This window comes from Lepidochelys kempii, chromosome 7 (assembly GCF_965140285.1).
Source record: "Lepidochelys kempii isolate rLepKem1 chromosome 7, rLepKem1.hap1, whole genome shotgun sequence".
Lineage (NCBI taxonomy): Eukaryota > Metazoa > Chordata > Testudines > Cheloniidae > Lepidochelys > Lepidochelys kempii.
Window position 1 is genome coordinate 56,644,162 of NC_136386.1, and position 14,351 is coordinate 56,658,512.

General features: G+C 40.2%; 1 protein-coding gene across 4 annotated transcripts in view; it reads left to right on the forward strand.

Annotated features, from left to right (window-relative positions):
• TM9SF3 (transmembrane 9 superfamily member 3) overlaps window positions 1-14,351 on the forward strand; it is a 93,726-nt gene that overhangs the window by 66,613 nt on the left and 12,762 nt on the right. For all 4 annotated transcript variants that reach the window (XR_012159928.2, XM_073352979.2, XM_073352980.2 and 1 more), the window contains exons 10-14: window positions 1,788-1,927; window positions 6,571-6,639; window positions 6,769-6,915; window positions 7,396-7,479; window positions 8,233-8,309. Coding sequence is in view for 3 of the 4 variants with exons in the window: in XM_073352979.2 (XP_073209080.1) it covers window positions 1,788-1,927; window positions 6,571-6,639; window positions 6,769-6,915; window positions 7,396-7,479; window positions 8,233-8,309 (517 nt within the window). In the remaining variant the exon portion in view is untranslated. The remainder of the gene's footprint in view (window positions 1-1,787; window positions 1,928-6,570; window positions 6,640-6,768; window positions 6,916-7,395; window positions 7,480-8,232; window positions 8,310-14,351) is intronic.

The window sequence follows — 14,351 nt, forward strand, 5'->3', positions numbered from 1 at the left end:
GAGAGCAGTTCTTCTGCTGGATTAGTCAAACTGTGAAACACCTCATTCCCAATGTTGGAGGGGATACCGCTTGCCAGTCAGCTGCAGTTGGCTCTACACTAACACATACTCAAAGAACCAGTTAGCATAGGGTGATCGTTCTTTAAGATGATGTCAGTGGGGATCTGTGACAGGGTGCGTGATTCAGCCCTCTGTCATGCCAGCTCCCATTTAAGGGAATAAATTAGAGCTGGCTGGAGATAGCCTGGCCCTAATTGGGGAAGCAGAGACAGCTGCCACCTAATTAGCCTGGGACTGTATAAAAGCCTCAGGGGAAGGAAGCCAGGGAAGAGCAGAAAGAAAGGGAGAAGGCAGGGAGTGGAAGCAGGGAGGTAGCTTTTCCCTCCCTCCTGACTGCAAATGGTGAAGGGCCAACTGTGCATGGTGAAACGGTCGTAGGAACAAGCCTGTAAATAAACTGCATCTGTGGTTACTAACCCCAGGGTCTCAGAGTGACCCAGCAGAGGCAGGAGCCAAGGAGGCCCTGCCACGCTTTGCTACAGGATCCCACAACACCCCCGGCCCAATCCCTGCTGTTTGGAGTTCTCCGCTACAATGGGCTTTGAATTGCAAGGGAACTGAGGGAGATTACTCCACCTTTTATGTCCAAACACGAGGAAGCATGGGTGCATGCACGAACCCAACGGACATGGGTATTCAAACAAAGAAATCTGATCTTGTGCACTTGCATCTACAGTGAGATTCACACTGACATCATCTTGAAGAACCACAATTACTATAGTGCAAGTAATCATTCTTGTTTTACTCAGAAGTATCTGAGAATGTTATTGAGTAATATTTCCAAGTAGTTTCATATTCAGGAATTACATGATTAGGGAACATCTTGCTGAGTATTTATAATTCCTTTTTTTATTACAAATGTCCTTTCCTTTCATGAGCAGAAAAAAAATTGCTTGTCATATATAGAATTGGAGATGGTTCACTCTAAAGTCTTCTGAGGCACACTTCATTGGAATGAGGCAGAATAAAGGGCATGATTTTTCTTCACTGTGCATATGCAGTTGTGCACCAATTTGTACATGTATTTGTTTGTGGGTAACTGAACATGCAAATAGTCAGTTACCTTTCTGACCATTTGTATGTATAGTTCAGAAAATCTGGTCCCAAGTGTTAAATTGAACAGTGTGATATGGCTTCAACATTGTGTGTTTTGGCTTTTTTGGAATATTGTAATATTGTATTGTAAGAATATTGTAAGCGGATTTTAAATTAAACTATTTTAAACGTGGCTAGTTATCAGCTCGGTAATATCTATCAGGGTTGTACTTAACTTTTTGTAATCAGAAGCTTTCTGACACTGAATTCTGATATAGCGAAGCAGAATAAGGGATCCGGGTTTCAGTTTTTCAGTGTACAAACTGAACTTCTATTTATAATGGTTAGCATGAAGAGACTGCTATAAATTTGTTCCAAACTCTTTACAAACATAGGTTTCAGAGTAGCAGCCGTGTTAGTCTGTATTCGCAAAAAGAAAAGGAGTACTTGTGGCACCTTAGAGACTAACCAATTTATTTGAGCATAAGTTTTCGTCAGCTACAGCTCACTTCATCAGATGCAACAAATGTTGCATCTCAACAGTCAAAAAAGTAGTTTGGATGCTGGCTAACGTTTTATAACTAGGAATATGATTCAGCATTGGTACAACATACACACTTGTGCCTCGTTACTTTAGGTGTCTCTTTATTTTATTTTCTGTGATCTCATACCCCTGTTTGTTGAATTTACAGGTGGCAGTATGCTGTATCTGTTTCTTTGTTATTCTTCCATTGAACCTTGTTGGTACAATTCTTGGCCGAAATCTGTCGGGCCAGCCCAACTTTCCTTGTCGTGTCAATGCTGTGCCTCGTCCGATACCGGAGAAAAAATGGTAAAGAGAAGTGCATATATATTGTGTATTCACTCAAACATAAATGTGTTTAAAAATTATTTTTGAGGTATTGGGATCATTCTAAATTCTAGAGTATTCTTTGAATTTATATTTAGTTCAAGGCGTGTGTGCAGCTTCTCAAGAAGCTGATTTAAGTTTCTGCATTAAAGTATCTTCTTTAAAGGGATTGGATGGATAAAGGTAAAAGCTTTCAACTTGAAGTCACTAGTTTGTGGTCCCATTCCCATTCCAGGTAGATAGGTTTCCCCAGAAATCAAAGTCCCCATCTCAGTTAGCACCTTTGACAGATTTAAGATTGAACAGGCCCTGGAGACTGAACTAACTTCACTATTGGAGGTGGGTTTCTCCCCGTTAGGGCCGAGAGACATTTGGAGGTTGTTGTTGGAGGCAGCTTGCATTACCACTACCTGATTTTTGGGTAATATGAATCTCTAGGCTATCAGGTTGATATTGTTCATGAACATTACTTTTTTATGTGAATATAAAAGCATCTTTATTTCCAAAAACTACACTTTTTTAATTTGTAGCATGCATACCATGAATACAATCTCCTTGCCCTATTAACTTATATTTAGTGAGGAGGAGAGAAGCTGTGGAAATAAAACTATTCTCAAAGGATGGGTTTTATTGATTTTATTTCTCTCAGAAGAGTGGAGTAGTAAAAATGAAGGGGATGGTGGAATGTGTTACACCCACAATCTCCAGGAAATGCAGTGTCTTGAGTTAATGGTGTGTTTCTCAGTTGAGAAGGTGAGGTTTGATTTATACTGTAGCTCATGTCTTAGAGAGCTGATGGATTTTTCTGGATCAGGATGAGAAAAAGAAATAAGATAATTTTAATGAAGGTAAAATTGTGGGGCCATCAATTTAGACAAGTCTCCCTATAAATAATGAAGGAAGCAGCAAATTAAATCACTAAATTACCTCTCTAGTTAAATTCAGTATCCGTGTGGATAATATGAAGGGGTCACCTCTGGTAAGTGACAGTAACATCTGCAGATGGTGAGTATTAATTTTATTCATAAGCTCTGCATTACAAAATTCCCAAAATTCTGAACTAGATAAATATTTCTCTGTAAAATATTTTCCTCATAAGTTTTGGTTACACAGATGATGTTATCATGGTCTCTTGCAAGACTTTTGTGGAAATCTGGGTTTAAACACATGAATTACATTGTTAAATGTAGGTGTAGTAAATATATATTTCAATATGGGCCTGTCAAATGTTGAGTTTAGGCTATTAATGAGGAAAATATTAGGGCTGTTGATTAATCACAGCTAACCCACGCAATTAACTCAAAAATTAATCATGATTAAAAATATTAATAGCGATTAATCGCAGTTTTAATCTCATTGTTAAACAATAGAATACAAATTGAAATGTATTAAATATTTTGGAGGTTTTTCTACATTTTCAAATATATTGATTTCAATTACAGCACAGAATACAAAGTATACAGTGCTCACTTGATATTATTTTTTATTACAAATATTTGCACTGTTAAAATGATAAATGAAACAATTAATCTCATACAAGTACTGTAGTGCAATTTCTTTATTTTGAAAGTGCAGCTTACAAATGTAGATTTTTTTTGTTACATAACTGCACTCAAAAACAAAACAATGCAAAACTTTAGAGCCTACAAGTCCACTCAGTCCTACTTCTCATTCAGCCAATCGTTCGGACAAACAGGTATGTTTACATTTACAGGAGATAATGCTGCCCACTTCTTATTTACAATGTCACCAGAAAGTGAGAACAGGCGTTCGCATGGGACTTTTTTAGCCAGCATTGCAAGGTATTTACGTGCCAGATAGGCCAAACATTCGTATGCCCCTTCATGCTTCGGCCACCATTCCAAAGGACATGCTGATGATGCTCGTTGTTAAAATAATGCATTAATTAAATTTGTAACTGAAATCCTTGGGGGAGAATTGTATGTCTCTGGCTCTATTTTACCTGCATTCTGCCATATATTTCATGTTATAGTAGTCTTGGATGATGACTCAGCACATGTTGTTCATTGTAAGAACACTTCCGCAGCAGATTTGACAAAACGCAAAGAAGAGTTCTAAAGCTAGCTACAGCATTCGACCCAAGGTTTAAGAATCTGAAATGCTTTCCAAAATCTGAGAGGGATGAGGTGTGGAGCATACTTTCAGAAGTCTTAAAAGAGCAACACTCTGATGTGGAAACTACCGAACCCGAACCACCAAAAAAGAAAATCAGCCTTCTGCTGGTGGCATCTGACTCAGATGATGAAAATGAACGGTCTGCACTGCTTTGGATTGTTATCGAGCAGAACCCGTCATCAGCATGGACGCATGTCCTCTGTCATGGTGGTTGAAGCATGAAGGGACATATGAATCTTTAGCACATCTGGCATGTAAATATCTTGCGACACTGGCTACAACAGTGCCATGAGAATGCCTGTTCTCACTTTCAGGTGACATTGTGAACAAGAAGCAGTCAGCATTATCTCCTGGAAATGTTTGAGTAGCAGCCGTGTTAGTCTATATTCGTAAAAAGAAAAGGCATGCTCGTGGCACCTTAGAGACTAACCAATTTATTTGAGCATAAGCTTTCATGAGCTACAGCTCACTTTATCTGACGAAGTGAGCTGTAGCTCACAAAAGCTTATGCTCAAATAAATTGGTTAGTCTCTAAGGTGCCACTAGTACTCCTTTTCTTTTTTCTCCTGGAAATGTAAACAAACTTGTTTGAGCGATTGGCTGAACAAGAAATAGGACTGAGTGGACTTGTAGGCTCTAAAGTTTTCCATTGTTTTATTTTTGAATGCTGTTGTTTTTTGTACATAATTCTGCATTTGTAAGTTCAACTTTCATGATAAAGAGATTGCACTACAGGACTTGTGTTAGGTGAATTGAAAAGTATTTCTTTTTTTACAGTGCAAATAATTGTAATAAATATAAATATAAAGTGAGCAGTGTACACTTCGTATTCTGTGTTGTAATTGAAATTAATATATTTGAAAATGTAGAAAACACCCAAAAATATTTAAATAAATGGCATTCTGTTATTGTTTAACAGTGCGATTAATTCCACGATTAATTGCTATTAATATTTTTTAATCTCTTGACAAAAAAAAGCTATAGCTATATAGCTAAAAATAGGTTAGATAAATCCCTGTCAGAGATGGCCCAGGTATGCTTAATCCTACTTCAGCATGGGGAGATGGACTAGAAGACTCTCAGGGTCCCTTTCAGCCTGACATTTCAATTTTGATGATAAACGAACGGCACTCGCTACCCCAGTCTTGAAAATGAAGCACATTTTTTTGTGCAATAGTAATACTTGTGTGTAGACACTGAGATGGTGCTACAAAATGAATGAAGCCTCACAATGCCCCTGTGAAGAAGGCATTTTCATATTAGGGATGGGGAAAGTGGCACAATCTGTGATTTGCCTATGGCCATAAGACTTATCTGTGGCAGAGATGGAAATAAAACTAGATTGTCTGATTCTTATTGCTGTGCCTTAACCACAATACCATCTTGTATTATTAAAAGTGTCCCTATAGCTGAGTTTCTCAAATATATAGATAACTTACACTTATAGCACTTGGAGAGACAAGGTGGATGAGGTAATACCTTTTATTGGACCAACTTGTCTTGGTGAGAGACAAGCTTTAGAGCCACAGAGAACTCCTCTTCAGGTCTGTGAAAGGTACTCTGGCCTTGTCTACACTGCCACATAACAGCGCTGAAACTTACTCGCTCAGTGATGCAAAAAAACATCCCCCTGAGCAATGCAAGTTTCAGCGCTGTAAAGTGGCATTGTAGACAGTGCACCGGCACTGGGAGCTACTTCCCTCATAGGGGGTGGCTGCGACTACACAGCCACGTTAAAGTGCTGCAAGGGCTGGTGGCCATACTCTGAGGCCACCAAAAAAATTGTTCTGAGAACCTCTGCCATAGAATATGTGCTATTTATGCTGAACAATCTTTTTCATCTTGCATTTAGCTGTGATGCTCAGTTGGAGTACTTTTCCCAGACCTGAAAGATTTGTCTCTCACCAACAGAAGTTGGTCCAATAAAAGATATCACCTCATCCACCTTGTCTCTCTAATGTCCTAGGACCAACACATCTACAACTACACTCCATACAATGATGGTAGATAGCACTTTCCATTTCAGAATTATTTTTACATACATTACATCACAGGGATTTTGTAGGACTCTGTTACGTAGGTAAGTATTATGGGTAAGATTTTTTTTAAAAAACAAGAGGTTGTAGTCAGGCTCCTAAGTAAGAGGTCATATGCTCAAAAGCAGTGAGGTTCCATTGACTTCATTTGGAGCTGCTGTCGTCTTAGGGCCTGACCCAACTTAAGTGAATGGCGTTCAGTACGTAGACTTCCCTTCAGGCATGAAGACTGACAGGAGTCTCTCACCGGTTTTAAAAATCTAAGATTTTCTTTTTAAATACGGTGGGTCTAGAGGGACCGATGCGGAGTTTGTCTGAATGGGTGCCTTTCATATGTCTCTTTTGGGTTTTATTAAGTGTTCCGCTGTTTGTCTTAGATATCTTTATTAATGAAATATAAAACTATAAAATTATCTAATATCAACATTGATTGCTATTTCTGTTATTTTGCAGGTTCATGGAACCAGCTGTTATTGTTTGCCTAGGTGGAATTCTCCCTTTCGGATCAATTTTCATTGAAATGTGAGGGGTTTTTTGCATGGAATTAAGTTAACCATTGCTAGTAAATATATTATGCCTGATCAGTTGAAACTGCTAAAACGGTGTAGTTATGATATAATAAAGTTGCCTATTTCATTCAATTCTACTTAGGTATTTTATTTTCACTTCATTCTGGGCTTACAAGATCTACTATGTTTATGGCTTCATGATGTTGGTGCTGGTTATCCTCTGCATTGTGACAGTCTGTGTGACCATTGTATGTACGTACTTCCTGCTAAATGCAGAGGATTATAGGTGGTAAGTACCATTTTTGTTCATAAATATCCTAATAGTGTACTACCTCAGAATCATAATATGGAAAGGCTCTTGCAAATCTGTATTGATATAAAGTTTCTCTAAACACACGTGGATTTTTTTTAAATTACCCTGTATCAAGCAAAGGCTGGCATTAGAGTATGAATTGTTTGCAGTGTTGTTGTAGCCGTGTTGGTCGCAGGATAACAGAGAAAATGTAAGTTCATGTGTAGTAAGAGCATGTTGATTACACACTCAAACTGTGTAGTGTAAAAAATATACATAAGACAGAAGCTAATCAGTATTTGGTATTACTGACAAATAGTTTCCTGGAAGTCTGCTTTTCACATGAGGCACAACATGTTTAGACAACTAGATTTTTTTTTCTACTGCAGATTTTTCCTGTACCATATGTTTTGCTGGGGAAACTTATGTTGTTTGCTCCATATCTGGTGGTGTGACAGACTTGTATGTGTTTTTCAGGCAATGGACGAGCTTTCTTTCTGCTGCATCAACTGCAATCTATGTTTACATGTATTCCTTTTACTACTACTTTTTCAAAACAAAGTAAGTGGTGATTGTATCTTGTACTTCATAGGTCAGCATTTAGTAAATCAAACATTTGACCTAAAGAATTAAAAATAAGCTTACTTTAGAGTAACTGGTATATTGAGAAACTACAAAAAAATCACCTAAGAACATAGGGACAGTCATACTGGGTCAGACCAAAGGTCCATCTAGCCCAGTTTCCTGTCTTCCAACAGTGGCCAATGCCAAATGCTTCAGAGGGGATGAATATAACAGGTAATCATCAAGTGATCCATTCCCTGTCACCCATTCCCAACTTCTGGCAAACAGAGGCTAGGGACACCATCCATGTCCATCCTGGCTAATAGCCATTGATGGACCTATCCTCCATGAATTTATGTAGTTCTTTTTTGAACTCTGTTATTGTCTTGGCCTTCACAACATCCTCTGGCAAAGAGTTCCACAGGTTGACTGTGCATTGTGTGAAAAAATACTTCCTTTTGTTTTTTTTAAACCTGCTGCCTATTAATTTCATTTGGTGACCCCCTAGTTCTTGTATTATGAGAAGGAGTAAATAATATTTCCTTATTTACTTTCTCCACCCCAGTCATGATTTTATAGACCTCTATCTATCACCCCTTAGTTGTGTCTCTTCCAATCTGAAAAGTCCCAATTTTATTAATCTCTCCTCATACAGAAGCCGTTCCATACCTCTAATAATTTTTGTTGCCATTTTCTGAAACTATACCTGTGGTATAAATTACTATCTTTTTTTTTTTTTTCCCCTTCCAGAATGTATGGCTTGTTTCAAACATCATTTTACTTTGGTTATATGGCGGTATTTAGCACAGCCTTGGGGATAATGTGTGGTAAGTCCAGAATATACTCAAATCTGCTTTGTGTATATCATAAATTCACAGCTGCCTCTTTTCAAAATGCTTTGTAAATAATTTCACTTCTGTATATATCATTAAGGAAAACCTACTATCCTTGAAAATAACGTTCCAATTTCCTGGCTTATATGCTTGGTTTTTCATTTTATACCAGTCTAGTAGAACCAGGTTTGTGTGAACTGCTTTTTCAAAAGTGAAGACATATCTTTTATGTGCTATGTAGAAAACAAGACATCACTCTGCAGGGCTGAAAGCATAAAATATTACTGTAATCAGAGGTTGAATTTCCAACACACCTGAGCTCTGTGCAATGAATTCCATATTAACTAGAGTCCTTTACCTTTTCTGTTTGAGATTAATCCTTTAGCACTCAGAGGGGGAGGTAGATTTCCAGGCATCCATTTAAACTGTGTCCTAAAACTCTCAACTTCTTATTTTTGAAATTTGAAAATGGAAGCCCTTAGTTCAGGAGTGGTCAGTTGAACAAATACTTCTCATTCTATTCACTGCTGACATACTCTCCCAGTATATGGGAGGATATGGGCCACAAGGATTTGTGGAGCAGGCACTGAGTAAGGAAGATTCTGCCTTGAATTTCCACCCAGCAGTGAAATGCCTGAGCCTCATGCTGTAATGCAAAGGTTATAAAAGGGCTATGGCTCTTGACAACCACCTTTTTTTTTTTTTTTGCCACTTGACTGCTTCAAGTGCTTGTAACAGTCTGGCTCACACAGGACCTAAACTCTTCTGTAGTTTTTGGGGGGTTACGGTAGTTAGTCATTAACCTATACTATACCAAAGTGTAAAAAACTTTAATCCCAAAGCTGTGGCATACAACAGATCAGGATTTAATCACTGTGATGCAGCAAGAACACAGTGCTAGTAGCTGGTCACTACTGTTTGCCATGAAGAAGTACATTTGCCAGATCATCTGTTTGGCCTAGGCCATCATCTCCAGCCATGGCTCTTACAGACGGAAGGAGGACTAAAGCTAACCATGGTAGAGGAGTCTTCACGCTTCCCAGAAATTGTAGTCCAAGACCCAAACAGTTCTGGGGCAATAGGTACAATAGGGCACGTCACTTGACAGGAGATAAACTGAATGGTGCTTGACCTACTTTCTGGCAAGAGAGAGCCACACAGCAGTAGCCCCAAATCCCTTGGTGCCAGTAAGCCTTTGATATGTTCTCTGGGGTTAAGAGACTTATGCCAGTTCCTCTGCACCAGAGATGCACTTTTTCTAAATCCGTAAGCTGTGTTCCCAGCAGTGGATAAACTAAAGTTCCATCTAAGGCCTTAAAACATAAAAAGAAAAACCATTCTTCACACCCAAAAATCAGGTCGGTAGAAGGAAAGGTTCATTAGGGCCCATGGTCCATCATTTGTCAATGTCTCTGTCACAGAGGTATTTTCTAGAAAATTCCTCAGCAGTGCTATTTAAAGAAGCAGCTGTGAGCCATGGCTCTGGTGCTAACATTGCCCCTGTGATGGGTCCATTCTCTCCACCACCCCAGGACAGGACTGTGGTTCAAATGGGGCTGCTCGTCTTGCATCAAGAGGGATGGTTCTCTCCGCTCTTATCTTTTTAGCAGGCTCAGATATCCAGTGAAGGACTCATGGTTGGTCTCAGCACCATCTGAGATGGCATAGACTGCTCATTCCAGTAACTCCCAGTACCAGGGGTATCCTGAGATTGGCGAGAATGTCAAAGAGTCCTGTTTTTTCTGGGAAGGAATGAGGAAGCAAATGTTTACAAATATTTACAAATGAGCAAAGAACACAGTGCTCTTTCATGCATTTGGTTTCACTTCCTGTTAGATGCTGTTTGAGCAGACCTTTGGATAAGAGTGTAGTAAAACATATGGAAGTTCACTTGCGGAATTTAATATATTCACCTATTGGCTTTTTTGGTTCTTTCCCTCACATGTTTTTGAGAGTGAAAATTGGTTCTTTCCCATTTTTGCCCAATATGACTGGCTTTATTCATGCAAGCCTGGAGTTTTATTTTACAACTCCCTACCCATGCAAATATTCCTTTGCTCCTAGTAGGAGTACTTGCATATGGGTTACTGATATCCATAAGGATTTGCAGGCTCAAGGCACTAATAGATTCAATATCCACCACTTATGCTTCATGTATATTTTTTCTACTCTTTAGAAGAGTCAAGAAGGTAATTTCATGACATTTACAAGGAAAAAGAAATGTGGTCAACTCTAAATTAAGTGCTTTTCTGACTGAAATCTCATCTTGCCTCTTGAAGTCTTTGGCACATTACAAGGTTCCCCCACTGTTCTGGCAGTCTCTCAGCTATTTTTTCTTTAATAGGGTTTTATATATCTTTCAGCTCTAATCTTTTTTTTTTTTTTAGTGTTCAACCTGGTACTGATTAAAATGTCTAATGCCAGGAACTGAGTGTGTCCATCAATTTTTGTAATTAAAATGTTTTTAAAAAAAAATTGAAAGGGAAAATCTTCATATGCTTTCTTGTTACTGTGAAAAGGTATTTGAAACAGTATTAAGGAGATATCTAGGTTTTTACTACCCACATATTTCTTCAAAATCAGATGACAATTCGTTTTGTATATTAAATTCATATCCAGCAGGGCTAACAAAGTGTGTTAGAAAAATGTGCACTGAGCATGCTTTTTACTGCTGATCTATTATGAAACAATGCACGGAGGGACAATGCTCATGTACGTGGCTGTCTGCAGCATCATGCAGTTGGATGCTGTTGGAATCAATTAACATGAACTTGCCTGCTTTGGAGCCCCTGCATGTCCAGGCCCCCTATCCCAATCATAAATCTCCCAACTGTGTTTACCTAACTCAGATTTCACACACTGTACTTTGATCACTGGAGAACACTGCTTCCTACAGAGCATAAGAGCTTTGAAAATGGAAGTGGGGAGCTCCCTAGAACTTCCAGACCTTTGATCTTAATGCAAGAGACAGACAAAACTTTAAAAATCCCCATCTCTTTAAATAGCATAGGGAGGAACTCATCTGATCTGGGTAGCCATTCTTCATGCCCTTGTGGCTCACTAACTTCATGGTGTCCATGCTTAATTCAGTTGAATATATGGTGCACTTGACCATGGCACATTCAGATAAATATTTACATATTGTTTACTCCCTTACTTGGAGTTTCTTAACTCTGTATACAAAATCACAACTCTGATTTGCATTAGTTGTTTTGTGGTATTAAGACCACAGAATCATAGAAGATGAGGGTTGGAAGAGACCTCAGGAGGTCATCTAGTCCAACCCCCTTCTCAAAGCAACAGCAAGGAAACTGTTTCTTTTATGATTCAGGTGTTCCTGACTGTTTGGATCCTTTGAATTTTGCTTTACATGCTTATGAAAGTTTATGGTTCTGATGAGATGGACTGTTTACAGTTACTCCATTAAACAAGTATTTGCTCAAAGATATCCCGATAGCCAAGTCCCTTGAAAACCCCCCTAGCCAAAATACAGTTCTTCTTACTTGATGGATTATACCTGGAAGTAAAATTCTTACTCAAAAGTTACAAATAATAGTTTTTTATACCTGGGTCTGGGTTCCAAGTAGTGAGGGTCAGGAACTCCCATATCTCCAGTATTCTAAGCCAGGGGTTCTCAACCTTTTTCTTTCTGAGGCCCCCCCAAACATGCTATTAAAAACTACGGGGCCTGGCAGGGGGCTCTGGACTTCAGCCATTGGGTGGGGGTGTGGAGGCTCAGTGCTCTGGGTGGCGGGCTCAGGGCTTCTGTTCTGCAGCGTGCTGGGGCTGAGGGGTGGCGACGCTCAAGGCTTCTGCCCCATGTGGGTTCTGGAGCTCAGGGCTTTAGACCTGGGATGGGGAGGGGCCACTGGGGCTTGGGGATTTAGCCCCAGAGGGAGTGCGAGGGCTCCCTGTGGCTCTGCTCCTGGTTTCAATCCCAGGACAGGTGGGGGAAGGGCCTCAGGTCTTCAACCCCATGGATCCTTTCCTAATTTCAGCCCTGTGGGGGCTCCGGCCTTGGGGCTCCCTGCAGTTCTGCTCTAGATTTTAGCTGCACACTTCAGACACAGGGCCCTGTGGCCCCCTGAAACCAGCTCGAGGCCCCTCCAGGCAGCCATGGATCCCTGGTTGAGAACCGCTGTTCTAAAGCAGATAGCATCACCTGGGGTAGCACACACCTTGTTCAATTCCTCTTTTGGCTGACACAGTGACATTCTATGCTACTGCGTTGCACACGACTTTAGCTAACACTTTCTAGTTGTTAACTGAGGAATGGTATCTCTTTCTTCCTTGTCTTGCAAAGCCAACTTGTATTGAAATAAGTAGCTTAGTGAGCAGCGTTAGTCTTTGTATCAACAGCCGTATATGAGAAACTATGTCTGCAAAGCGACCTGGGGACTTCAAGCCATACTTTGGATGCAGTCGTAAGCTGTCCCTCATGGATATGACTGTTGCCCAAGATTCAGGGTAGGCCATGACTTGTTTCTGTGGCTGAGATCTGTGGCCTGATGTCTCCTCCAAACTGTCAGGACCTAACTTGAATGTTTTAAGCATTTGTTGGCCTTCCAAGCTTCTATAGTGTCTCACATCATTACACCCCAGAGGGCCTCAAAGCACAGATGTCAGAATGCTTCAGGGTAGCTCAGTTTAAATTAAAAGGAGTACTTGTGGCACCTTAGAGACTAACAAATTTATTAGAGCATAAGCTTTCGTGAGCTACAGCTCATTTCATCAGATGTATGCTGTGGAAAATACAGGGAGGAGATTTTATATACACAGAGAACATGAAACAATGGGTGTTACCATACACACTGTAACGAGAGTGATCAGGTAAGGTGAGCTACTACCAGCAGGAGAGGAAAAAAATCTTTTGTAGTGATAATCAAGGTGGGCCATTTCCAGCAGGTGACAAGAACGTGCCTCACACGGCTGCTACTCTGAAACCTGTCAGTTTAAATGAGAATTGAAACTGTTGACATTGTCTGCTTTGATGCTGGCAGAACATTACTAATCTCTCAGGAGTGGTTCAGCACCTTTACAGCGGCCGGCTACCGTCAGCAAGGCTGGAAGACAAGGTTTTGACATGCTCAAGGAATTCTGAAAACATTCCTGATGTTGGACTAAGTGCAACACAGACTATTAGAGAAGACCACTAAACTAGCCTGGCCACATCTAGTCTTTCCAAGTTGCCAAGCAGTCTACTCCAACCCCAATAGTACCAGGGCTTGTGGGCCACAGCCTGATTCCTTGTACTGACTGAATTCATTTAATCCTATTGCCTTGGCCAAGTCATTTAATACACACGCCATGTCAGCTAGCTAGGTAAAGCACTGTCATGATGCTGAACCTGCTTGATACTTATGCCCCATGCTCTTATTGCTCTTGATGCGCTCCGTTCAGAAGCAATTAGCTTGCTTGGTGCTGATGGCCTGATCTAACTCAGATGCATCTGCCATATCTTTTGGTTTCACAATTGCAGCTTGCTATTTGAGGCTAATGGGAGGACTCACTCATTAGCCTGGGGGATCCAAAGGACTCCTCAGTCCTTATGAGTTTATAGGAAGTCTGAAGAGGGCCCGAAGATTTTTCTGCACTTGGAAACATCCCATCCTTCCAGTAGCTAGGTTGTTCCTGTTCGTTCATTCCTTAACTGATTGTTGAAGGATATGTATCAGAAGTTTCAAAAGGGCTGATCACAATTACTTTGCACCAAAGGATATTACAGTTTACTTCTTCCCGCTTCCTCATCCCCCACCATCTCCCTGAAAGATTATTAGTAGAGATGGCTGTGCATGTGAGTAAGATCTCTGGATCAGCTCTTCTGGATCATAATTCTAAGCACAAGGATGCTCTTTGAATCTCTCTGCCACCGCCACCATGATGCTGGAGTCACCCTGGTTCATACTGAAATACCCAAATTCTTAGCTTGTGCCCATGAACTAAATGAGGTATATAAATGTCACATCTCAGACCAAAGCCTGTCTTCTCCTTTGGAGAGTCTTAGGATATGTCTGCCTTTGAGGTGGGAGGTGTGAT